The sequence below is a fragment of the Mytilus galloprovincialis genome, chromosome 1 (assembly GCF_965363235.1).
Source record: "Mytilus galloprovincialis chromosome 1, xbMytGall1.hap1.1, whole genome shotgun sequence".
Taxonomy (NCBI): domain Eukaryota; kingdom Metazoa; phylum Mollusca; class Bivalvia; order Mytilida; family Mytilidae; genus Mytilus; species Mytilus galloprovincialis.
Window position 1 is genome coordinate 96237061 of NC_134838.1, and position 27783 is coordinate 96264843.

At 35.2% G+C, this 27783-nt stretch overlaps 1 protein-coding gene across 1 annotated transcript in view; it reads right to left on the reverse strand.

The window, feature by feature from the left end:
• Window positions 1-1860: 1860 nt before the first annotated feature.
• The window catches only part of LOC143045966 (uncharacterized), a 52382-nt gene continuing 26459 nt past the window's right edge, over window positions 1861-27783 (reverse strand). Inside the window, exons 19-26 of the mRNA XM_076218853.1 lie at window positions 27487-27600; window positions 26954-27239; window positions 26378-26495; window positions 18263-25978; window positions 15760-16838; window positions 13909-14006; window positions 12894-13134; window positions 1861-11862 (exon numbers count right to left, since the gene is read on the reverse strand). Coding sequence (XP_076074968.1) covers window positions 2814-11862; window positions 12894-13134; window positions 13909-14006; window positions 15760-16838; window positions 18263-25978; window positions 26378-26495; window positions 26954-27239; window positions 27487-27600 — 18701 coding nt within the window. The 3' untranslated portion in view covers window positions 1861-2813. The remainder of the gene's footprint in view (window positions 11863-12893; window positions 13135-13908; window positions 14007-15759; window positions 16839-18262; window positions 25979-26377; window positions 26496-26953; window positions 27240-27486; window positions 27601-27783) is intronic.

The following is a 27783-nucleotide window of genomic DNA, read 5'->3' on the forward strand; positions in this document are numbered from 1 at the left end:
GGTACTCTCATTTCGGTTCCCTTGTGTCTTATGTTTCAATATTAGTTGTTTTTGTGCCTTGGAACTATGTAGTATTTTTTTGGATTTGATCCCTTTGCTACTGGTTTTACAGAGCGTGTCTTCATGTTGTGCTTTAACACCGATGTTCCAGATTAGAAAGGATTAGGTCGTTAGTTTTCGCAATTGTATATATTTCAAATTTGTTTCACATTTTTCATGTCGAGGCCTTTTATAGCTGTCTACACAGTAAAGGTTTTTCTCTTTGTTGAATACCTTACGATTGCCTATAATTGCGGACATCCACTTCATTTTTTTGGAGGATAGTTGTCTCTTCGTCATTCCTACCTTATTTTTTATATTGGTTCAGGATGATATCTCGATGTAACTATGAATTTTTCTGAGACTAAATATGTCAAAATAGTACAGTCTTCAATATGATACTAAGGGTCTCGCCTCGGAAATGGAAAAAAATATTGTTCCTTGGGCAAATTTACAGGAAAGGAAGATTATTAACTCTTTTTTTTTGGAAATCGGATAGATTGTTTCCTTTCGAAAGTAAGAAGACTTTTATCTTTGATCTTGTTTGTGATTTTGTTCATTATTTGACATACACTAAAGAGGAAATCCAAAATGATGTAGCAATACATATTTTGCGTGAAGTTTTAGTTTTTTAGTTGTTTGCTTATTTCTCCGACTCTCATTGTTCCATAGAAGCATGTTAAAGTGACAGATTTATTGATATAAAGGTTATAATCATTTGTTGTTCAATCATTGTAGATGGTATTTCCTGGGATGTATATTAGTTCATTAATTTAGTTTCAAGCAACGCTATTTTGCCGTTGAAATTCTTTACAAATATATTCAGGGCATTAAAGATCATTAAACGCAATCGTGTTTGTGGCAGACATTTTCAAAAATGTATGAAAAAAACTACACTATAGTGCCTTTCAACTTCAAGTGAACAGCACTGTGTCTGCATTTGTCCTCTGATATTCACATGCTAGTATTTTATAACAACTAATACATAGCTATATTCTCGTTTAATATTATGAACCGTTGTACCAGACAGTTAATACTTTAATTTCTATACACCGACATTGTCACTGATGATCCATGGATCCAAGACCAAATAACCAGTCATATCTATATGATGAACAACCACTCATATTAGAGTAAAGCAATATGATTTCAAATATGCAGGTATAAAATAAACCCCGCCACAATATATATGTCTGTCTCTAGTCAGGAGCCTGCAACCGTGTAGCAAACTGTTGTCTTTGTTGCTGTTTATTTGTTTTACATAGTTTGTGTTAGTGTTTTACCATTACATCACTGTCCCAGGTTTTGGGTAGGGTATGGCGCCTTAAAACTTCTAGTAATTCAAACCCTTTGCATTAGTTTGCACCTGTCCTAAGTCATGAACCTGTTGTTCAGTGTGTGTTGTTTGTTGGTTTGGTTCATAAGTGTTTCTCGTTTTTATATAGATTAGACCGTTAGTTTCCTGTTTTAATTGTTTTACACAAGTCATTATGGCGCGCTTTATTGCTTGCTGCTCGGTGTGAGCCAATGCTCCGTATTTAAGGTCGTACTTTGACCTACAATTGTATAATTTTATCGCATTGTGCCTTGGGTGAAGAGTGGTCTCATCGGCACTCATACCTCACATCTCCTTTGAATACCTCTAATGGATACAAGATCAATTTGTTTCCAATATTTCAAACCAATTTGGTGGTTTTAATGGCCGGGAGCATTTCGATCCACAGAGCTCTAGTTTATCAGATAATCATATTGTGGTTAAAGAAAGATAATTGGAGTGATTTTTTTTTAGAGAACCTTTGTAGACAACTATTACACAGCAGGTGAAAAATATAATACATTTTATTATATATTTAGTAAAAAAGAAACATGATTGCACAGATTTATGAATGAACATTAGTAGATATAATTAAAATAAAATCAATATATTGAATATTCATAAGTACGTTTTGAGCTATTAAATGTAAGAATTGAAAAGCCTCTGTCGTTTTAAAAAGAAACGTGCATATATATTGCTCAATTTTTATTAAACAGTTCTTTATACTTTCAACTTCTAAAAATAAGTGTGATCACTATTTAAAAATATTGATGTAATTTGTAATTAAACTTCCTATAAATGTTTAAAAATTCTTTTTTTTTCTAGAAAGGATTTTTTATTATTATTATTAATTCATGATTACTTGTTATAACAATTTCCAACATATTAAAATAAAATTCCCTTAAATTTGTATTCTTTTAAAAAAAAACAACACGTTTTTTAAAATGACATTCAGGTTATTGACAGTATAACAAGGTATACATCTTATCTTTTATTTAAAAAAAAAAACAATTCTTTATTAAATCATGATGATGGTTACTTCTTTTGAAAAATTCCAACATATTTAAATAATTTTTTCCTTTAACTTGTATTCTTTTAGAAAAAAAAACATTCGTTAATTGACATCCAAATTTTGAATCATAAAAATGTATGTATTTCATCTTATTTTTCAAAAGTAACAAAATCTCTGGCTAATATGGCAACGACTTAATTATTAAGGACACATGTGATACATAAAAAAATATAAAATTAATTTCCGTTCCCAAGAAACAATACAATAGCATAAATAAAAATAAAAATTTACAACAAAGTAGAAATAAAAATTTAGTAAAAATAAGGACGAATAATTATGAAGTAAAGCTATTAAATGGACGAATAAAAACAAATAAATCACAAATCATATCACATTTTGGTTTTAAAAAATCATAACCATGTGTGTCTTTCTATATATGTTTGGTTATTAATCAAATGCATCGTCTAAATCTATCAGAAGTCCTGGCGATGATGGTGCCTTATACGATGGAGGTCGGATAATTACTTCTTCTACCTTTTCAAAGAGAGTTCCATCTGGTGCGTGCAGAGCATCTGATGCACTTGAAGCCCTCCCTTTAGTTCCAGTTACTTTTTTGCCAGCAGTGTTTGGTTTGAATGTTTCTAATGACGGTATTTTACTCGCCATAGGTAAGGACTTTGCTAACATAGGCGCAACCGTTCCAATATTTGCAGAATTTTTGCCAGAATAATCATTCCCTGTCGTAGTTCCTACGGGTGCATGTATTGCATCAGCAGCTCTAGATTTTCTGCCTTTCTTTTGGTTTTTTTTCTTTCCAATGTTTTCAGGTTTAAATGTTTCCATTGATGGGACCTCAGTCAGTACTGGTAACGGCTCATGATGTGATTTTAAGAAAACAGGCTCCATCTCTCCGACTTCCGGTGAATAACCTCTGTTCATGACAGAATATGAATGGGCGTCTTCGGGTTGGAATGGACTGGCTGTTTCCTCTTTCCTGTCACCGTCATTATTACCAGGTATAACGAACGGCGAATGAGATTTGGCTCTTGATCCAACAGATGATGCAGAAACTGGTCTGCCATTATCATCAAGTTCTTGTTTAGACTGACCGTTCGATTGAGATTTACCAAATACAGGAGTAGCTGATGACTGTTTTGTGAAAACAGACGGCGATTTTTTGCCAAAAACTGGCGTTGCGTTTGTATGTCTACTAAATGTCATGGGATTTGGTAGTGAAACATTTTGGTTTCCTTCGTCATCCATATTAGTATCCTGAATTTGAATATCGGCAGGGCTTGGATGATCTCCTTTTGGTCTAGACCTCACTTGTGGAATAATGCTACTTAAGGTAGCTAATAATGATGATTTAGTCCTTGGACCACCTGAATGAGATGGTTTAGATAGAGCAGGAGCTGGGGTGAAGAGTGTACCACGAGGTGGAGCTGGCGAAGCCATGTTTTCCTCCTCAATTGCTTCAAAAAGAATAGGGAAATCGGATGCTGATATGGCAGAACCAGCACGAGAATCAAGTCGGCCAAATCCTTCATTGTCTTCAAATAAGAAGTTTCCGGTACGCGAAGTTATCCTACTTCTTGAATAAGCCACATCTTCATCAACATCCTCCTCGCAATCTTCTTTTACGATCTTTTCCTTATGACTGTCCGTTACAGGATGTTTCTTTTTGAAACAAAGAAGTCCTTGCCACCAACAGCAACAACATAACAATAATATGATAATGGGTATTATACAGCAGATAGCAATTATAATAATCAGCATTATATCGTCTTTTGATTCTGTCTCGGTGTCTGTAGTACAGTAATCAAAATAGTCTTTCAATTTACATTCATCGACATTAAAAGTTGTTTGACAGTAGAATATAAGGTTGTGTATAAGCAGTATGTACGTAGCGTTTTCACCAACATTTGTATAGTCCATCAAGCAAGCTTCTAAAAAGAATTCTGTTATGTTGCTTACATCGTTGCAATATTGCTGTAGATCAGAATTGTTTAAGGCTGCAATACAATCGTTCAAAACAGAAGCATTCACATTTGATGGAGCAGTATCTTTCGGCAAGTAAGACTTTGCAGTTGGTATGTCTGATGGAAGCCATAAATCATCGCTTTCTGGTTCTGTAATTTTGCCGGGCAATTGTGTTGTGCTCGAGGACGTAGGTGTTGCCATATTTGAAATGAGTCCAGTGCCTTCATCAAATCCAATTACTGATAGTAGTTCGTTATCTGAAGTTATGTCATCAACATAAACGGACATTCCAGAGAGAATAGTGTCGAGAGATTTGGACACTTTCCAAATTCTAGCATGATCGATTTCCAATGGACTATCGTTATTTCCAAACAAGAACATTCCTTCAATATTCAATACAGATGCTACATGTACATTCCTTATTGCTTTGTACTGTAACCCTCCATCGGTCATCATATAGATAAGGAACTCACCATCGACAGACTTCCATGTTATAGCTGTATATATCCATGAACCAACTTTCATTTCTAATGTAGATGTCCAAGTATTTCCCCACTGTATTCCTAAATAACCATTTTCAGCAGATAAAGTTAGATTTTGACCATCCAGCTGATAAACAATAAGAACTTGATTTCTTAGATGTACCTGTATTCGAATCCAGAAAGAAACTGTAAACGTAGTTATATCCTTAGTCATATGTATGTTAGTATAGGTAGCAGTTTGTAATGTTAAATGAAGCAGGTACCCTGATGTTGATAAATTCTGTTGTCGGTCAGTGTGCCAAGTGTGAACTGATATAAGCGATGTACCAAACTCTTTCTTTGTCCATGAACCAGTATATGAAGCCGATAAACTCTGATCAATGAATGAGGAATTTACACCGGACTGATCAGATGGCGATACAAGGTCCATCCACCATGTATTGTCTGCATTACCAAGTAATCCCGTGGCTGTCTGCCCACTATCTTTGCCTACTTTAAACCGACAGATAAGTCCGATGTTACTATCTGCTACCAATACTGTAAACGACCCAACTGTTATACGGATGTACTCTCTTACAATCCATTTTATATTTATACCGGCTACCGTTGTTGTTGTTGCGAACTCAAATGTTGTTGAGCCTCCAACATGCATAGGTTGTAATGTATCATTGTATCTCATAACACTAACAGTTTGTCCACCACTATTAATAGAAATTTCTTCAATTTGTCGGCAATAGATGTCGCCATTACAAGGCCAGAATACGGCTTGAACTGATAGTCCTGAAACACGGTACACATTGTAGATTCCTGGTAATATTATTCTATACGATGCACCTCCTAAAGTTGTAATGTATGACGCAAATATTAAACCAGCCGCGTATGACTGACGGCCCTCAATGTTCTGTACTACAAAATTGCAATCTGTTCCATACCATCCAAGTGAACAATCTACGCAAGAATAAGAAGAAACTGAAATGGTAGCAGTAAACAATGTTGGGAATGATCTCCAATATTGTGAGACTGAAACACTTTGTCCGTACCAATGAGCATGGCAAGCACACTGTCCAGATGACGAATCACATGTTCCATGTGAATTACAAGCTCCCATTGGTCCTAGCCCACACACCCCAGAACAAGATGATCCATAATGGGATGAATCACATGAGCAAATGCTATTGTTCGCAAATCCAAAAATGCATTCATTACTACAAGATCCTCCATACCATGATACATATTGCTCATATACATCTACTAGGTTGCACATACTTTTAATTGGCGAATCTGTTAAATTTTTAGCCTCCTTACAGTAATCAGAAAAGCTTAAGAGTATAACTTCTGCCATATCGGGATTTCCTGTAGTTTGCACTAAGATCACACACTGGTCATATAGAGATGATAAAATGTTTTCAAGACCAGCACAGTTAGTGGTCAATTCTGAAGATTTTAGCAAGTCATCGCATCGTGTTGTATCTATAGCAGTGTTTAGTGGTGTCAATGCAGTCAATTCGGGAAGTTTCAAATCAACACCTGGGCTTAGGTCTAGGTCTGATGCCGCCCAAGTCGGTGTATTGTCATAATTTACCATATACATGTGTTGTGAATTTTTCAGATCTGATGCTACATAACCAGTTCCTTCATTTAATGACCATACTGCATGAAGATTTGGTGTCTTATCTGTTACAGAAATTCTCCAATTGTTTCTGACAATTGATGGGCTATGTGGACGTGTCCATATCCTCAGTTCATCAATATATCCATTGAATGTGCCGATCGGAAACAATGAAGTAACGCCATCGCCTATTTGTCCCACTGTTAGAGTTCCTCCTGTTTCGAAAATATTGAAAGAACATGATATTTCCTTCACAGTGGTTGTACCTGAACCAGATATAACGTAAACCTCCAGTTTATAACCACTCGGTTTCCATACAAGATTTATTTGGTTCCATACATTAAGCTCAATTAAAATGTTTGTTTGATACACGATCTCATCAGCAATAATGACAATACCAGTTTTGTAATTAACAACAATAGTTTGATGACTCTTTGTATGATAGGTTAACATCGGTCCATTGACGGCTGTTGGTTTGACATGGAATTCGACTGTAAAGACTGTTGTCGGCATTTCAACTTCGCTAACATATATCCCTGATCCACTAAACTGGAGACAAGCTGGACCTGTAATAATATACTGTCGTTCTAGTTTTTCATCAACAATATTGTCAGTAAATACATAGCTGCTCATGAAGAGCTCAACTGTAAGGAAGGTTAACTGGCCGACACAGGAACCTTCTGATGTGGTATTGACAGAATTTGTACAGATATTTGTTCTTGAAGAGTTACAAGCAGCCAGTTGAATAGCAGACTTTGTTTCGCATGATGTAAGTATGCCATCAATCAGGGTTGCTTCGGAAATCCACTTATTATTTGAGTATGAAATTGTCATGATAAGTCCATTGTCTACATATATGATCTTGACTGATAGTTCCATGTTAATGAAGGTCACAGATAAAATATTAGTTTGGGAGATTGAAATATCCATTTTACTGGTGGTATACTTGTCGTAAACGTTTATTTCAGCCGAATCTGTGTATAATACAACTTTAGACTCCTGGAAGCTGTTCTTCGATCGGATATAATAAAAAGTACCATCGACATCGATTACAATATCTCTTAAGCAAAGATGTGGCCTGAGAGTATCATAGCATGTTAACATGTGTCCGTAAACATTAACTAATTCATCTGAGTGTCCAAATAATAAATATACGCCCTTGATAGTCAAATCAACTAAATGTCCGTCAAAAGAGATCATCTGACCGTTTGCACTTATTTGTGCCACCAACACGGACTGATTAGCAGGTTGTCCCGTTTCCATGACAACACATTCGTTTCCTTCCCATCCTGTTGCACAACTACTACATGCTGATCCAGACCAGTGACCTTCACATTGACACATGCCACTTGTATCACACACTCCTCTATCATTACAAGGTAAAGTAATTCCATTCGGACAGAATTGATCACAGTTGGTTCCATGGAAACCATAGTAACAAATACAAGCTCCATCTGATCCTAAATAGCCAAATCCGCAGTTGTTACAAACTTGTGAAACCCAGAAAGGTACAGATGTATTCAAGCTACACATACTATTAAATAATGTACTTGTACTGCCTCCATTCATACCACACACGGTGGCAAAGCTTATCATAACGGTAACACTGTCACTAACATTTGAAGTAGAACTTCCAAGTAAGATGCATTGATTTTTAAACCAGAATGTAGTACTTGCTGAAACACCGCTACAGGAACTTGAAACAGCAGTAAAGAAATCGGTACAAAAACTAACAGCTTCTTGCTGAGTATTGATATTAATGGCAACTTCATCATTTATAACTTTCAATGTTTTGTCAGATACTACCCACACAGGTGACTGCCATGGGGAACTTGGAAGACTCATGTCATTTCCTAAAACACTATCAAATGCAGTATATCCAACACCTTCAGAAAATGACCATAAGGATGAAACATTGTTTAGAAATCCTGATAATTTCACATTCAGACTCTCTGCCTGGAAGATAAGTGAAGATAGTATTGGGTCTTTCCAGATGGATGCCTCTTCTATTTCTCCCACAAAAGACCCAGTGTAAGTATATTTGTCGGATTCAAATGATGGAATCCATTCTCCTAGAGCAATCTTCCCACCTTCCAAAAATAGGTTCGGACAGAAATCATTTATGACTTCATAACTGATAGTTATATTAGGACCGTAGTGATAGAAGTATATATGGTTGTTGGTTCCATCAAATGTTATGATTATCTGGTTCCATTCACCAATGTGTGGACTGATAGTTGTTGAGATTGACTTTGTTCCACATTCCATTGTGACTGGATTACTATTAAGTATAGAGAATGTTGTATTTTTACTGTATGCCAACAAGACACCTCCTTCCGCAGTAGGTTTGAAGTACATACTAAGACTGAATGATTGACTGTTCATTGTGTCATTGTCTCTATATGTTAATGTCTCGGATACAGATGAAGTTTGATTAAATGCCAAAGCAAATCCAGAGTTCAATGTCACATTCTGACCAAACACAGTTAACAACGTTTGAACGATTGGTCCATCAACAGAAACATACGTAGTCTCTATATAATGCATGAGGTCATTCTGATTGTAGGTTTCATAGGTATCACTTGTACCAGTACAATTTCCAATGATTCCAGTTGCTATTGAACAGACTGATGATTGTACATTCAATGATACATCTATACCCTGGTTCTGTACTGTTACTTTGATAGTACTTGTCCCAACAGTAATTTCGAGGTCAGTGTATGATTTCAGTTCCATGGTCATGTCTGACATAACGGTAGTCACTCCATAATCTAATTTAACTGTATCCTGATAAACGATTGGAGGCATATCATCTTGTCCTGATGGCATAATTACAATTTGAGTTAATGATGTCTTTATTGAAACTCCAATAATACATGAGCCAAACATACAGTTCACTTGGTACACTTCAACAGCAAAGTTCGTAGGAGAGTCAAACACTGTGTATACTCCAGATATTGTATCTAATGATATCTGATAACCATTAAATCCCATGAAGTCGGCCTTGCCTGTGATATATGCTTTTGTGCCAAGAGAGGAACCCTCATACAAAACTCTGCAGTCTAATCCTTTCATTCCTGAAGTACATGTTCCACAATCCACCGATCCATTCCAGTTCCAGACACATTCACAAAGCCCTGCTGTGTTACATGTTCCATGGTTGTTACATGGTGAATCAGATCCACCAGGGCATATTTTAGTACATGATGATCCATAATAACCATGTGCACAAGAACAAGAACCATCTATTATTATTTCTCCATAAACACAGGTCTTAGAACATCCACTGTTCTCTTTGTCAATTGAAGTTAGGCTGTTACACAACATAGTTGTTGGGGATGCAACAAGATCTTGAGATGTCTGGCATATTTTTCCAAAACTCAATATTACATTGTATGCAGATGGTAAATTGAGGGTTGCACTGTATATCTGAAGGCAAGCTGTGTAAAATATTTGTTTCGTTGCTGAAGATAGATTGCTGCATGACGTGTATGTATTATTTACAATTTGGTGACATATACTTTCTGCCTGTGTTTGAATAGTTGAACTTTCATAGTACACATAAGTGATCTTTGGATACGTGTTCTTTACATAGTAGACATCGGATGGTATCCACTCGGGTGGTACCCATGGTGATATAGGTAAATTAATAATAGTTCCTTGGAGATAGTCAGATGTTGCAGAGCCTTGGCCCTCATCAAATTGCCATAGAGAACTTAGCAAATGTTGTATATCCAACGGATCTTTTTGAAAAATGTCAGTTACAATGTTCGGTTCTAGTGATATCTTCCAAACCAAGAAATTGTCTATTAGTCCACTGAATGCCTCTGGTGCTATGAGTACTTTGCCATTAAATGGGGGCTGCCAATGACCTATGGATAATGTTCCAGGATCACTGAATATGTTTAATGGCAAAACATAGCTTCTTCTTTTGATGTTCCCTTCACTGTTGAAGACGTATATATCAAAGTCTCCCAATTCTCCATAGTACATAACCACTACTTTGTTCCACTCATTGTATTGTAAAGTTAGATTTGTTGTATATGTTTGATTTTCGTAAATTATCTGAACAGAGTCAGAATATACTTGAACAATGAATAATTTTCTGTTACTAAATGAGAACAACACACCTCCTTTGTCTGTGTCATTGTTTAACTTGGTAAGGAATTCAAATGTTATGTTGGACCCAATGCTTGTATACAAGTCTACATCACCATATATTATAGATGAGGCAAAATTTAAACTGTATCCACCAACATTTTGGTTTTTGTCATGTATAGATGGGTAATGTATGAATTCATTGCAAGGTGCTACTGCAAATCTGGTAAAGTCAAGTGAACTAGGTAATGAGGTATTCTTAGCCAATACTACAGTGTTGAAATTCAAGGTGTACACAATTGGCGAGGGTGAAGATCCTTGAATAGTTCCTGAGTATGTACAGACATCTGGTGAATATATTTCCCTATACAGTAGCTGCTCAAATTTTAGAGTTGAATTTTCTTCTCCTGATCCACATAGCAATCCACTTGTCAATTCCAGGTACTTGAAATTCAACAAAAACTCCATGGTCAGATATTGGCCTTGTAATCTTATTAGAATCTCTACATTGTCAGCAATAGTAATCTTTAATTCATCTATATCTAATCTCTCAAAGTAAAATCCATGAAAGTACAAGGTCTCATCAACTGATTTTTCCTGGTTTTCTAGGTAGACAATTGGTTTGTTAGTGTCCAGTTTAGGCGCTTTGATTGTGATTGTGGAATATCCATGTGTGGAATCTCCCAGACGGACAGATAAAAATGTAATACAGGTGTAGTTTTGATGACAGATGATGTACTTTCCTTGTATGACCAGAACATCACTAACTGTCATCAGTGTGTACACTGATGGTTCCCGTACTATAAAACTCAAACCATCTAAGTTCGTCATATGTCCAAGCTGGGATGCCAAGGCAACTGATTTATTACCATTTAGTTTGTTTTCTGCAATTTGACAATCTGGTCCAATCCATCCATCAGAACATAAAGAACAGTCATCTGCTCCTTGCTTGTTGAGAGGACAGTCACAGTTTCCTGTTTGGTCATCACATGATCCATATCCTGAGCATGGATTGGTTGCTCCTCCCGGACATTCAGTGTCACATGTTGTGTTCCAGTACCCATTATTACAAATACATGTTGTTCCTCCATTTTTGGTGCCAAAGAAGCATTGTGGTTCACAGTAATCACCCAAGAGACTGCTAAAAAGTGGGTTATTAGCCATGTCAGTACAAAGTGTTGATACTGGCCAAATGTCCATATTTAATCTAAACTGACAATTATCTGCATATTCAATGACTGCATCTACAGTTTCATCCTTATTCTGTGCTTGCAAGCATTCTGTTTTGTAAACAAGATTCAATCCACTCCCAGCAGCCAGACAAGTGCTGTAAGAAAATTGTAGTTAACATTAGTTTCCAGTATAAGATAGGTTAAGAATCTCAAGTGACTAGGAATTAATTTATTTTCTTGGATTTATTAAACAAAAATATATATTTCCTGGAAATTTCACTAATTTGCTAAAGTCTACATACACTCCTATAGGTAATTGGGACTTCTTTGAACATCAGAATTGAAGTTTATCAATACCCATGAAATTCATGAAAAAATCATTATGATTCCACAGTTGTAAAGACAATATGATTAATTTGTATTGGTATATGCAGAATATTACTCCAATTCTAAATTTCAAAATGACAAGTTGTTTTATAATATTGGATAACAATTTCACTCAAGAAGACAAGTTGTTCTATAATATTGGATCAAAGATCAATATCAGAATTTTTAAATTTTTCACTGACTTTCATTTGTCATCAATATGCAGAATATTACTCCAATATTCTAAAACACAGCTTCTACATTTTAGATTTATATGCTCTTTAAAAAGTTTTATACATTTGTATTCATTCATACTTTCAAGTATTTCCTGTGAAGAATATAAATGGAGGTATAAATTCAAAAAGCTTGTATTAGGTCTTCAATTGATTTTTTAAATTCTTGCAATGTTGTACTATTTTAGTGAGTATAAATTACTATAGTATATATGATTTTTTTTTTGTGATGAATTCTGGATTGTCATGCTTTCTTAGTTGGTTTATCAATGTGTTTTAGTATGGACAAACAGGTATGACAAGGACGTATTTATAAATGAGTTAGAAAGTGTATTAATACATATCACAAAGAAAGCTTTGACTCTAAAATTCATATTTCAAGTTTGTCATGTATTTACCAGCAATAAAAGAAAAAATAAGTTTTTTTTTTAAACACATGGTAACTTGCTTAAACAATCAGTATAATAAAGTGATTGACACATAGATGAAAAGGTGATAGAGCAGATTGTTACCCCTCAAAGAGACTATTGGACTAATTATAAAAGTGTGTGACCTAAAAATAACACAATTCAATCAACATAACATACCTTGCAAAACTACTTGTAGTAAAAATATCTTCACACAGATCTTGAGGATAATATAAATGTATCTCATCAGTTGAACGTTTTCTTCTCTTTCCAAAAGCAGACAGGAAGGGTGGGAGAGTGATGGATACAGGAGCAGACACATAGGGTATAGGTGCATCTGATAAACTCTCAACACCTCCACTGAATGGGCTTACTGGATTTCTCAATACAATTCCACTTTTTTCAGCAGTCCATGTGCCATCTACAAGTAAGGATTGAAAGTGCCTTATTATATAGGGTGTAGAATTTAAATGAATAAAATCTACAAAACATATTTTCTAATCTCAAATAGTTTTCTTATGTTAGCCAGGTGTTACCTGTGAAAGAGGATCAAGTTCATATTATTTAAATGATACTTTTTGGTGATTAGATATGAACAAATTATCAGGAAATAGTATGTTTACAACATGACAGCCTCTATTAACAGAGGGAATGCAATAATTGATTCCCTAATACATTGTTTTTTCTTAATTACTGATATTTTGACTCAGTTATTCACATGATATATGTAATTTTTCCATACTGCTAAAATTTTAGTAGTTTTTTTTCTATACAAAGGGGATTTTGAATAAATAAGCATATTCCACTGTGGAAAAAGTGTATTCACCGCGCAAAACGTCGCATGCTTTAAGGTGTATAATTTTGATAAAATAAAAACGTTTGATGTACAATTGGTTTTGGTAAATATTTTCCATTACATACATTCCTCTTGGAATATTGAATCAAACAATTACTGTCTTTTGTTTTGGTGAATATGCGGTTAAAATGACTTTTGAAAAACTGATATTTACTTCTGCCATTGGCGTCAGTGAATATAAGTTTTTCAAGTCAATAAAGTCAATAAAACCACACATTTACCTCACCAAAAGACAGTAATTGTATAATATTTTTTTGTTTTAAACTCTTTTTTTTTTTTTGCAATATAAAAGAATTCTTTACATGTAAACCACATTTAGAAAATAATTGATTGTTTTACCTTGCTCTTCGTTGAAGGTCCACAATGAAGCTAAACCCTGATCTTCTACACTGTAGGTCCTGCTCCAGTGTGACTTTATCTCCATCAAACCTAAATACCTGTTCAATTAAAAGTAAACATTATTTATATAGTACACAATAATTCTTTAAGGTAGATAAGGTAGCAACCATTTCATTTTCGGGGGGGGTTAAGTTTGTTTCCAGTTTTTGAAGAAAAAAAAAAATTGTTTTTGTTTTGTTTGTGTTTTCTGGAGAAAAAAATGTGATTGTTTCACCCTCTGCTGCCACTATATGCTACAATTGAAAGAAAAAACAAATGTTTTAGACTTGTTTTTTATGAAGTAAAAAAGTTTGTATGGAAAAAAAATCCATATCCCCCCCTCCAGAATATCAAAATTAAATGGTTGCTGCCCTAAACTCATCATTTACAGGCTTCCAGCTTTCTATTATTTTTTTATGTCAGTGTCAAAACTCCATTTTTTGGTGCAATATTATTAAGCAATCAGATAAAATCAGATTTTTTACTTTGATTGATTTGTAGCTCATGTAAGAACTGAAAACACCAAATAAAGTGACGTTTATGCAAATAATTTTTAATCTGTCAATCATTCTGAGTTAAAAACTGGTACTTTGATTAGAAGTTTCCCCAAAAAACATAAATCCAAATAAATGATACTGGATATTTACAATTGTATGGAAACTATTTAAAGTCAAATACAAATTCTTAGTAGACTACTACTATCTTATTTCTTCCTTTATTCTATACCTAAAGATGGTTTTCCAATAATGTAATTGGTTTAGAATGATTTCCCTTGCCCTCTATATATAATAGAGGGCAAACTACTTATTTGATTATAACCAAAATGTATACACGTAGAACAAGAAGTCTGATAATAACTCCACACCTAAGTTAATAGTGATGAATCTATATTTAAAAGAAATTTTTCAGAAAGTTATCTTTCTTAAAAGTCTTATTGTCAGTATTACAAGGTGAAATTGTTCTCTTTAAAAGACTTTAACACAGCTGCAAAGGGAAATAACTCTCTCTCTCTTCAATGAAACATACCCTATTGCAGCTGCATAATTCTTTTTGAAATGAAATCAGAATTCAAACTTTTGCCAAATGATATACTATTGACAATTGTATACTATTAACGAAATGTTTCAAATTTGGAGGTTGCATCACTATTAATGGATATGATAATGTCTAGAGCCAATAAAAAGGTTTTAATCTTTATCAAAACATGAAACAAAGTATTTATTCTTTAATAATTGGACTTTAACCAATACAATAGGGATAAAATTATTCAAGAGCATAACGAAATTTGTTGTAGAAGATCATCACAATAAATTCTATACAGGTGATTTTTTTAATACATGTATAGATAGATAGATAAATGAAAAAATATAATACAAGGAATACCAAAAAATAATGTTGTAATATATATAGATTCTTCACAGTGCATCAAGTGTAATACCATATTTATCCACTCAAGACAGTTAAATTTTCAAATTTAAAATTTAACTGTCCAGAGTGGATAAATATTGTATTACATGAGATTTAGTTGAGTTGTGGAATCTGTTTCTCTAACGATTTTTAAACAATATGCAGGCAAACTAATTTCTGCAAAAAAGATGTGTTCTTTCTGTGTGACGTCACCGGGCTCAGTCGCCTTTTTCATGCCGTCACAATAGGAAATTCAGAAGAAAGCAAGAAAGTTTGACGTCATAATCGAGTTTTGATCAATAAAGAATTGAGATCATACAAACAACACGTTGATTAAATAAAAATAATCAACAGGTCAGGAAAAGGATAAATCAAGTAAGAATTAGAGAAATATAAATAACTCACCTTTCCCATATCCTTAGTTCATCAATACATCCTTCAAATCCTTCACTGATTGGTTGGTCTTCAGAGCCATCTGGTGGCGGTTGCCATTTTCCAAGGGCAAGTCTTCCTTTTCCGCTGAAAGGATTTGTACCCTCAAGTTCAATCAGATCTCTTGTATAATCTCCATTACTATCAAATACATATATATCAAGATAACTATTTCCATCATAAACTAAAGCAATCTGGCTCCATTTGTTATCCTCCAGACTAAGGTCAGGTTCATATTTCATATCCCCATATGTAATCACAACTTTTCCATAATAGTTTTTGATAGCAAATGTTTTTTCACTTGTATAAGATAGGATTGTTCCATAACATTTTGGATCATGACAAGTCTTGACAAAGAACTCAATGGATACATATTGGCTGTTGAAAATCTGTACATTTTCAGTGATCATTGAAGCATCATTATTACAGACAGTATTACCTGGTCCGATACCTGCCACCAATGTTGTGTCAATACCCTCACTTTCTACTATAGAGCCTCCTGGTATTATTTTATTAGGGTCAAATATAACACCCTCTTCTGCATTATGCATTGTTGGTGATGCCATTGTTGATAATGATGTCTCTGTTGTGCCATTTGTTGCAGTTGTTGTAATTGTCAATGGTGTTGTTTGAGTTGTTGTTGCAAGATCCATGGCACATGGAAGGTTGTGACTAAATGACGAACAGTCCATACAACCACCACAAATTCCACCCATTGGCGGTGAGCTACAACAGTAATCTGTTCCAAGTTTAATTCTGGCTACAGCAATGTATCTTGTGTAGAAACTATGGCGTCTGATACGAACAACAAAGCCCAATGGGTTGACGACAAGCCGTATGACAAACTGTTCGGGTCTGTGGATCACAAACTTACATCCACCTTCAATACTTATACGTTTTCTATTTTCCACTGTTACATTGACTTCTTCACCATCTACCCAGACAGAATCATTATTGGACATATAGACAACTGTAATTTGCTGAACTTTAACTGACACTGAATCCATGCAAACTGACTGCCTCTTTCTCCACTGACAAGATACTTGACGGACCTGAAAATATGTATATTTTACTGTAAACTCAGCTGAACTTTATATATGAAATAAGCTGGCTAAGTTTAATATTGAGACCAATTACATAATTCTTAACTTCAGTATACATAATTATATATATGTTATTGCAAAATTATTGATCAGAGACCTTTAAGGGCAAAGCATGCAAATCCTCTTACTCCTTTCAAAACTGATGATAAAATGGGCATGTAATAGTAAAATTTGATTATTTTTTCAATACTTTTACAACTGCTTAATTTTTCATCCTTGGAATGCAATACTACTATGGATTCATTAATTTTTTTATGGTATCAATTTTTGTGGATTAAAAAAACATAGTTTTTTAATTTTGATCATCAAAAAAATCTGACAGGATGAACATCTGGATTTGCCTTTATTTGAAACAAATTTTGCCAAAAAAAATGGTGTGTATGACTCCAATTATAAAATGAATGCACAAACAAATACCAAATTTGAATATCTTAACTCAAAACTTTGCATCATCCTTTAAAAAAATAAGTAAATCGTCCAAATTACATCAAATAATATATGAACTACTGGAATTAAATGACAATGACTGTACAAATTCCGCTATGTGAATCAATGACAATAATCATTAACTAATTCAATTAATTTATGATTATTGTCATTCACATAGCCGAATTTGTACAGTCATTGTTTTATGTAAGGCACTGAGTTGATTGAATAAGCTTAAGAGGGCTCGCGGGTCTAAATCATTTTTTTATTTAATATAAGATTTCGCTAATTTTTTCTATAAATGAACTTTATCTTATACCTGATAGAAAAATAAAATAAAAAAGAGGGGTCACCTATCATTTACGCTCACAATCTGCCTTCGAAAGAAGCATACAATTTTGAAAAGGCACTTTTTTTCTGTTGAACTAATAGGAGAAAAAGAGGTAATATCGAAATAAAAAAAGAACTTAATTACAGAAATCGCTTAAATTTTACAATTATTTAGTTTATGTATAGCTTATTTGAAAACATTAATAAAAAATATAGGTCACCGATGAGTTAAAAAAGATTTTTCAATTTTAATGCCAAAAAATAGCATTTTTGCACCAAAGGCAGATAATTTGGAGCTTTTGCAATGGTATAAACATTTTAAAAGTCATCTGGGACCAAACCGAATTGATTTTTTTGGTTAATTTTTGTATCATATCATAAAGTAATAACTATTAGTGCAATAACTAAAATTTTTTATGAAAAAGCAAATGTTTAATTTTTTGCTGAAATTTTTGTACCCACGAGCCTCCTTAATGGCACTGAATTCATATTTCTAGCAGTTTTAAAGGCTTATTTGTTAAAGCTGTTAAATAACTTAAACTAACATCAATACTAGATATAGGAACCATTTAGAAATAATAAATAACAGAAAATACAGAACAAAATGTACATCTTACCTCTACTTTTAGATTATTCATCTCTAACATTCTGTAATTTCCAGGTTCTGCATAAGTCATTCCATGTCCTGTAAAGTTTAAGTATGCTCCATGTTTACGTGCAAGACATCCCATTGGTGCATTTGGTGGTAGTTCTGGTTCCTGGATATCACAGTTGGTACCAGTAAACCCAGTAGTACATGAACCACAGATGGAATCTCCCTGCCAGTTAACTTGACAAGCACACTCTCCTGTACCTGTTTGGCATGTTCCATGTCCGTTGCAAGGATTCGTGGCACCTCCAGGACATTCCTTGTCACAGTATGTTCCCCAGTAACCATTATTACATTCACAGAAAGATGTATCCAGATTGAACTTCCCAAATATACATTTTGCTGTACATTCTAAACCCTTCCAGATAGGAAATTGTCTTGAAGAGAAGTCATTACATAAACTTTGGTATGGTGATGATAAAAGTCCTGATTCTACTTCACATACAGAGCTAAATGCTATAGTGCTGTCCATACTGAGGTCTAGATTACCTGTGACTGATACATCTTCTATACAAGCCATCAAGTAAAATGATGAACTCTCTGAGAATGAACCACATTGGCTTGTAAATGCATTGCTCTGAATGAGTCCTTTACATTTTTCAGTATGAGTAGTTTCTGGTATTCCAATGTTGATCGCTATTGTTGGTTTTATTGTTCTGGTATCTGGTAGGTCAGGTATGGCCACCCATGCTACACCAGTATCTGATATTGTCACTGGGTAGTTATTCACAATATCCAAAGTTGTTTTGCCATATCCAGTTTCAAAGTTCCATCCAGCTGCAAGACCTGTTGTAACATGTGTTATACTCGTCTTCCAGTGTATAAAGATCTGTGTCTGAATACATGGTCTGTTCCACACTAATACTCTGTCAAGTGTGCCAACAAATTTTCCTGGTGGTATTGATCCTCCACCTTCTATAGGAGGCTGCCAGTCACCAATGACTAATGTACCTCTTGGTGGCAATGCTTCTAATCCAATATATACTGAAGTAAACACACTGACTTCTACATTATAGATGTAATGGAATGTGATCCATCCTGTTATACTGTTGTAAACCAATGAGATTTGTGTCCACTGACCTGGCTGCACTGATATTCCTGTTGGTACTACATAGGAACCCAAAGAAACCAAAAATCTTCCATTTACGATACAGACAGCAAATGTTCTTCTCCAACTGTAGGAAAGTACAGTGCCACCATCACCATTTACATCCAGGGTCGTTATCTTTAGTCTTGTTTCTATAGTCGTTGATTCTCCTATAAAACTCTCTTGGAAAGGTACTGTCTGTACCCATCCTATATTGATGTTAAGACCTATAGATGGTGTGTATGTTGAGTTCACTTCTTTAAATATACTATTGCTGTATGTTTCATGCCAAACACCTATGAAGTCTGTGATCGAGGTACTTGAAAGGACATAATCTGTACAAACTTTAGCTAATCCTTCGAACTGAATAAGGCAAGCATAGTTCCCTGGAGTGCAGCTGTGGGATCTGATACTACAAGGACCCACAAGACCTTCTGATGAGGAACAATATGTATGCGACACTGACAATTGTACATTCATGTAGTCCTCTTGCACATATATAACTAATTCAAATCCTGATTTGTAAATTTTGTACACGTGGCTATCTAATGGTCCAATCTGAAAACCACTGCCAATATCCATTACTGTACTCAGAGAGTTAACCTGGCCATTAATCTCTACATGTCCACCATTAATTGTACTGATGGTAACAATCTTAGCGTCTATTTTAATTGCAATTTCTTTGACTGCAGTATGGAAAAATCTGCTAGGTCCTGTCTGGATCTGAATACTTATACTGTTATAATGGTAGAATGTATAAATAGCATGCTCTTGGAATCTAAAGCTTGCCCCATCAACTGTTGTTATATGTCCATCCCCAGATATATCACCCAAGTAGTTCTTTGCACTAGTTAGCACTGATTGTACTGAGACTGAACAATCTTCTCCTGACCAACCAGGTGCACATGAAGTGCAGTTTGGTGCAGCCCAGTTCATCTGACATTGGCAATCTCCAGTAGCTTGGCTACATTCGCCATGTCCACCACATGTATTCAATGTTCCACCATTGCATAGTTTGTTGCAGGACAATCCCCAGTATCCAGTTTCACATGCACAAGATGTTGGATTGATGGACTCATGGAAGTCACATTTCTGTGTGCAATCAGAACCAACCCATCCAGGGAAAATCAGTGATTTGAAATCATTACAGAAGACAGCCCCAGGCCATGATGTTAACCATCCTGATGAAATATAAAGGTCAGAGAGACCAACTACAACAGATAATGACATGTCTAGGTTATTGGCTCCAGCCATATCACTGGTGCAGGCAGCAAAGTAGAAACTCAGAACACCTACAGTTGGTCCATTAGTTGTTCCCAGAACAGATCCATATATCAAATTAGTGCATTTTGAGTCAGCTGTCAGTTGATGTGTAAGATCTGTATACGTGTGGAAATATGGAATAGTTGGTGGATTTAATGGTAAACTGGATATTCTCCATCTTATTGTCTGTCTAAGTATACCATAGTCTACAACTTGTATGTGGTGTTCTCTAACCAGATCGTAAATAAATGAAGATCCATAGTCATCAAATTTCCAGTAAGTTACCAGTGATTTTTCTGTAATTATCACTCTTTGCATTTGGTATTTAAGTATGTCGTTGTATGATAAAGCCTTCTGCCAAACTCTGACTTCATCTATGTCTCCTGTGAAGTACTGGTGATAAGGTTCTGTGTCTGTTGGCAGGGGTGACTGTGGTGGATGTCCAAATCCAAAGTAGCCATAGGCAACAAACATATCTTGACTAACCACAGTAAATGATACAAATTCAAATGATCCATCCTCTTTGTAGACATAAACCACCATTTGGGATGCCACATTTTGCCATACCAGGCTCACATGATGCCAGTGTTCAAGTGTGGCATTTATTTTAGTATCATATATATTCTGATCAATTTTCAACTTCACAGTGACATCTAGATAAACAATAAAGGAAAGCTTGGTATTATATGTAAGTATGACTCCTGTATTGTCACCTGGTTGGAAGGAAAATTCTATGGAGAAGTCTATACTGCTGATAATTATATCTGGTAAGAAGTCAGTAGTTAGTAGTGAGTTATTGAAGTAGATACACAATCCAGCTGTTGATACTGATCTCTTTTCCGATACTTCATTGTTTGTAAATATTACTGTAAACAAACTGTGGACTTCTTCAACGACCCATGTGGCTGAGTAGGTCTGAACATTTGTGGTAGCTGGGTCACAGGGTCCACACAGGTAATCCTGAGTTTTACAGAATGGTGTTTTGGTCTGGATAATGACATTGAGTTGTTGGTCCAGTGATCTTACATACACCATTAAATTACTGCCTGACTTGGTTGTTATTTCAAATTCTGACTTGGTTGGATGTTTAAGTATTACATCAGGCAGATCCTTTTCGACTTGACCATCAAAAACAAATGATTGACCATCTATCCATACTAATGTATCTTGGTTATTGTGGTATCTTCCTCTTATAACAATGGTGTTGCTCTTGTACTTGATCGCAACTGCTGTAGTGCATATAGAGTCATCATAACAATAAGTGTTTCTAATCTGAACTTCTGGGTATATGTTGGTATCTGAGGACTTTAGTACATAGTACTCTCCTGCATGTATAAAGTTGAACTGTAGTTCATTGAATGTTCTCAAATGGCCATGCCCAAAAAGTGAACAAGTATGATTTTGTAAAAGTGGGGAACCAGTAGGTAGAGTGACATCTGGTAATATGACATCACAATCAGTTCCAGTCCATGGTGCCAAACATGTTTTACAGTCTGTTTCGTTGCTATATGATGGATAACAGTAGCATTGGCCAGTTTCCTTGATACATAACCCATTGTCACTGCATGGTGAAAGAGTGCCCCCAGTACACACTTGACTACAGTCTGTATCCCAGTATCCTTTGTCACATTCACACACCATTTCTGTGTTTAGTTTTCCAAACTTACAAAGATGTGAACACAGAAGATTAAAATATGGATTGGTACCATCTAAACAGATTGCTCCTCTGGGTGATGTTGGTGGATTGACAATTATTTCACAGTATTCTATGTAGGAAACCAAACTATAGATATAACCAAGCTCATTTGAAGAAGACATCATGTCTCTTACACAGGATTTATAATAAAATTGTAAAACAGCTTCACCAAGTTGACCACATATTGAAGGAATGGTAGACTCCATGAAATACTCTCTACATTTCCTCTCACTTACAACTCTCAATGTCTCATTTTCTGGAGATGTTGGTGGATCTCCATCAGTAACCACATTAGATGGCCACCAATACACATCTTCTGATGGTAATATTAGCTGATAGTTATTTATAACGTCAAGTGCAATGTAACTGTAACCTTTTGAAAATATCCACAAAGATGTCAGGTCTGTAAACTGTTTTGAGAGTAATGTTTTTGATGTATACATAATCTGGTAAATATCTAGTGCAGTCTTCCATGTTTGGATTTCAGATATTCTCCCATTAAAGTGTTGGAATACAACTGGAGCATTTTCTTTCCAATCAACAACTTTAAAGATTCCTCCAGGTATCAAGGCATTAGTCTGTACAGTTAGTTGTTTCCACCATTGCATACCACTGTTGGTGAGGATGTAGATTTTTAGATTGTTGGTTGAGTGTGTGTATGTCAGTGATACCTGATACCATACATCTATCTGTGCTGTATAATCTGTATCAATCTTCACATCACCCCACAGTATGTGGACTGTTCCATTGAGATATATACTGACTGAGGTCTGCTTGTAGTATGCTAGGATAAGGCCGGTGGCAGAATTTGCTGCAAATTTTACTTGTATTGTTGCATCCCCATTGTTACCAAACATGTCCTCTAGCTGTGAAGTATATGCTCCAGCTCCATTGAAGGCCAAGACAAAAGTATTTCCATTGGTATTCTGAGGCTCAGTTAGTCCATCAAACTCATACTTAAATCCAGATCCTACATTAGTACCCATTCTCCAATAATCAGCATAGTTTGTATTTATGGTATGTTGAGTGATACCAGTCATGGACACTGCTGATCCAGAGCTGATGACAAAGTCATTGTCTTTATTGTAGTCACATGTTCCACAGAGTCCTGACATTCCAGTAGTACACTGAGTTAATTTAGCAAACACTTCCAGGAATAAGCTGTGGTAGTTGATTGTCAGGATATTGGATCCATACTCAACATTAATTGATGTCTGACCTTTCTGAACAACTCTGACTGTGGAAGTAAGATTATGCATGTTGTCAAGAACGATTGGCTGGCTGTTGTGTAAGAGCAGAATTCCATCTTCTCCAGGTGCAGATGATACCACAGTCAGGTTTTGACCTTGAGTTTGTATCCATATTTGTTTTACACACACTGCACCATTTTCTCCACAAGGAAGTTGTCTTACGTAGGCAAACAGTGTTGGATCTTGAATAAATAGGAATTCTCCTGTAGCTGTCATATCAAATGTCTGTCCATCAAACAAAGAGAAGTGACTGTATCCAAATACAGAACATACCTTGGTAGTAACACCAGATGATGGAATACTAGCCACACTTACAGAACAATCTGCTCCATACCATCCAGTGGCACACGCATCACAGTTGTCACCAGCAAAATTAGACAGACAGGAACAGGTTCCATTGTTTGAGAAGCAAGTTCCACCTCCACATGGTAAATCAGCTGAATATGGGCAGATACTTTGACAGTGTGATCCCCAGAATCCACCATCACAGTTACATGTTGTACTCAATTCTCCAGATACACAAGGTGTTGAACATGAGCTACCTGACCATCTTGGGAAATGACGTGATGTGAAGGATCCACACCATGCTCTAGCAGGCCATGTGACTAGTTCACGGTTCAGTGAACAATGATCAGACAATGTAATGATTGGTTCCATGGTCCAGTCTTGACTGTTTGTAATCTTGCTATTGAATATGCATTGTTTGTAAACATATACCTGGATCTGTGTTCCAAAGTCTGTACATGCGTTATTATAAACAGATGACAATACAACAGATTTACAGAATTCTTCTATTTCATCATCAACATTATTTGGATTTGTGAAAACCTGGTAAATATTCAGACTTAGTGTTGATAATGAGTAGTCAACCAGAGTCCAGACTGGGAAGTTCCATGGTGATGATATCATTGTTATTTTCAATCCTCCAATGTAATCAGTTAATAGTCTGTCGTATCCCATGTTGAAATTCCAGTGATTAGTCAAACCAGTATAAGTATCGGTCATATGTTTAAAGGCATAACTTCTGATTTGATTCAGGGTCAGTTGTTTCTTCCATATTCTGAAGTCATCAAATGTACCAATGAAACCCCAGTTAACACCATCTCTTTCATTGGTAGGGTAATTCCATTGACCAATCATGAATGTTCCTCCTGGTGTTAAAGGATTGTGGTCGTTAACATCTAAGACATGTACATCTGTGTTGATCTGTAAGCCTTCCTGTACAAGATAGAGACTTATTACTCTTGTATCCAATCTCCATACAATAGCAAAGTGGTACCATGTATCAACATCAACTGTTATTGATGAAAAAGTAATTTTCTTGTCTTGGTAATAAAGAGTTATCTGCCCATTGCACACAACTGTTGAGAAGATGTTGTTGTCTTTTTTGTATGACCATATTGTGTGACAGTTTGGTGATACTATATCTGCTTTAAATTTGATTTCTATTGTGACAACAAATTCTGTGAAAGTGCTAACTGGATCCGTAATGATGTGTGAGCCATTGGTTGAAAGACCAAATCCTCCACTATTTTCAATGGGTACCAGTCCTTTGAAAACTGAGTTTGAATCTGACACAAGCCATGATTGACCAAAGTCAATGTGTAAGGTGTTGGTATTGAGTGTTCCAGTACTTGTCAAAACAACTCCTGTCCTGGTTTTGAAATCATCTAGATGATTAAGGTTGCAGCTGCTGAGTAAACCAGTACTTGTACCACAGAAGCTGGCCACAGCTCCAATATGGATGTCCAGATGGTTTTCATAGATGTAGATATCAATTACCAGATCAGATCCTGCACTGACTTGGTACTGGAAGGATGATACTTGTTTACAGGTAACTCCAGATACAGCTTCAAATCCAGATCCAATCACTACTGTTTCATCATCATACCATGTAGACACATTCTCATCAATAACAGATATCGCCAACTTGTGACTGTTAATCTGGATTCCAACAGCAGATGTCCCAACACTGGAATAATATTCTGACATGAAAACTTGTAAAACATGGACCTTTATTTGAATTCCTGACAATAATTGTCCAGACACCAGTAGATGTTCTCCAGGATAGTGGTAATTATACACAGATCCATCAAATGTGATGAAGTGACCACTGTGGTAACTTTTTCCGAGGTATTGTCCACTACCAGTATTATCATTGTCAACATAAACAATGGAACAATCTGTACCAAACCATCCTGCCTCACACTGCTCACAGCTAGTATTCAATGAAGATCCAGTATGACAAGAACAGGAACCAGTTGTAAAGTCACATACACCATTACCATAGCAAGAATCAGTGGCTCCACCTGGACATTCATTCTGACATTCTGATCCCCAGTATCCCTCATGGCATTTACAGTATCCTGTTTTCTCTGCAACAACCACCTGCAATACAGTGAGATTTTTGTAAAATTTCAACTAATGTCATAAGAGAATTCATATATTTCTATTTGTGAGGTGCGTCTCAGCTCATATTCGCAATTGCTAATAGGTAGCCAAGCTCATTATTTTAAACACCGAAGTGCATTTAGGAACATTAAAATTTCTATCATTGATGTTGTTGTTAATACAATAAATTTGTAGCTGATGTAATCCAGTAATACAAAACCCAAATGCACATTTCCATTCATTGAGAATCTGCATGTTCTGAAACTAATAACTCCAAATCAAATTATCCAATGAAATAATAATGACCATAAATTTGGAAATTAATAAAAGAAAAAAATAAAAAAAACAAATTTGAAATCAATGGTCACTACAATGTTTCCTGTTTATTGAACTTACCACTAATGGTTCATTTGGACACTTCATTTCTGGTGATAGGTCAGCTGATGCAGATTTGATTGTATTAGCATATGATGAGGAGAGGTACCATGTTACAATATCTGTAGGTGTTATTGATCTGTAATTAAAAATAATATTTATATTCCTTAAGTGATTCAATAAAGATTATTCAAAATAATTAAATCTATAAGAAAATAAATATATAACATTTATTATCTGGTTGAATCAGAAAAAAAGATAAAAGGTATATATGAAACTTTTAATAGTATATATGTGAAATTAATTATTTTTTTATGATGTCCAGAAAATAATCAAGTTCAGATAAACTAACCTTATTCACAACTTTTTTGACTCAGGATGATTTAGAATTTACAAATTGTGAAAAAACTAATGTGTCAAATACAATGTTGACCTCTAGATGCCTTTCAGTCTTCTGGTGATTTTGGGTTGCTGTTTCACTTGTTAACACATTTTGTTCTTGATTATTGGGGGAAAAAAACAATAATGTCTCAAAATGGAAATAGATAAAATAAGAAACCTTGAATATGTAGTATATGAATTATTGAAGTAGCTTACTTGACAGAAAATGCATATCCAGTCCATCCTGGTGTAAACTTTGTTGGCGGGTATACTGAAGAGCTGGATTTTGTCACATAATTCTCATATGATGATGTGATGTAAACATTGTGGTCATTAGTGTTATTGTATCCAAACCAAGCTGTGTAGTTACCATCAGATTCCTCAGAATAACATCGGAACACTACTGATATAGCATCAGTTTCTCCTGTGCCATCAAACTTGTCGGAATAATCACCCTGCCCATTGGAACATGGTATGGTACAATGTCCGGGACCAACATAATCTGTAAGAAAATAGTCGTTATCTCCCTTTAATAATTGGTAAAAAGAAACATTTATCATATAAATCTTTTTTTGAAGTAGAATCATATTGCAAGTTTGTTCTCTGTATGGTATAAGGTTTCCTCGAATGAATGTCACATAATAAAAGCATACTGGTAATTCAAGGGCCTTATACCTGTATCGGTTTATGCTGGAAACCACTTTCCGCTAAACATCTGTTAAGGAAATCAACAACACAAAAGAACCTACCTGGTGTACACACTGTACAGGACGGTAGATCCCATCCTGACACACACTGATCACACGCATCCCCTGTCCAGTGGCCATTAGTATCATCATCATGGCATTGGCATACGTCTCCACCTAATTAAAATTCAAAATAACTGTAACAACATATGTATAAGGGTTATAACATCATGAATGGCAACAAGATAATTTTACTTGATATTTTTCTTTTCAAACAGGTGTCAGTAGTTTAATCAAATTCATGAAAATCTCAATATTCATAGCCTTTCTAGTTTACAATTATAATGTGAAGATATAGAA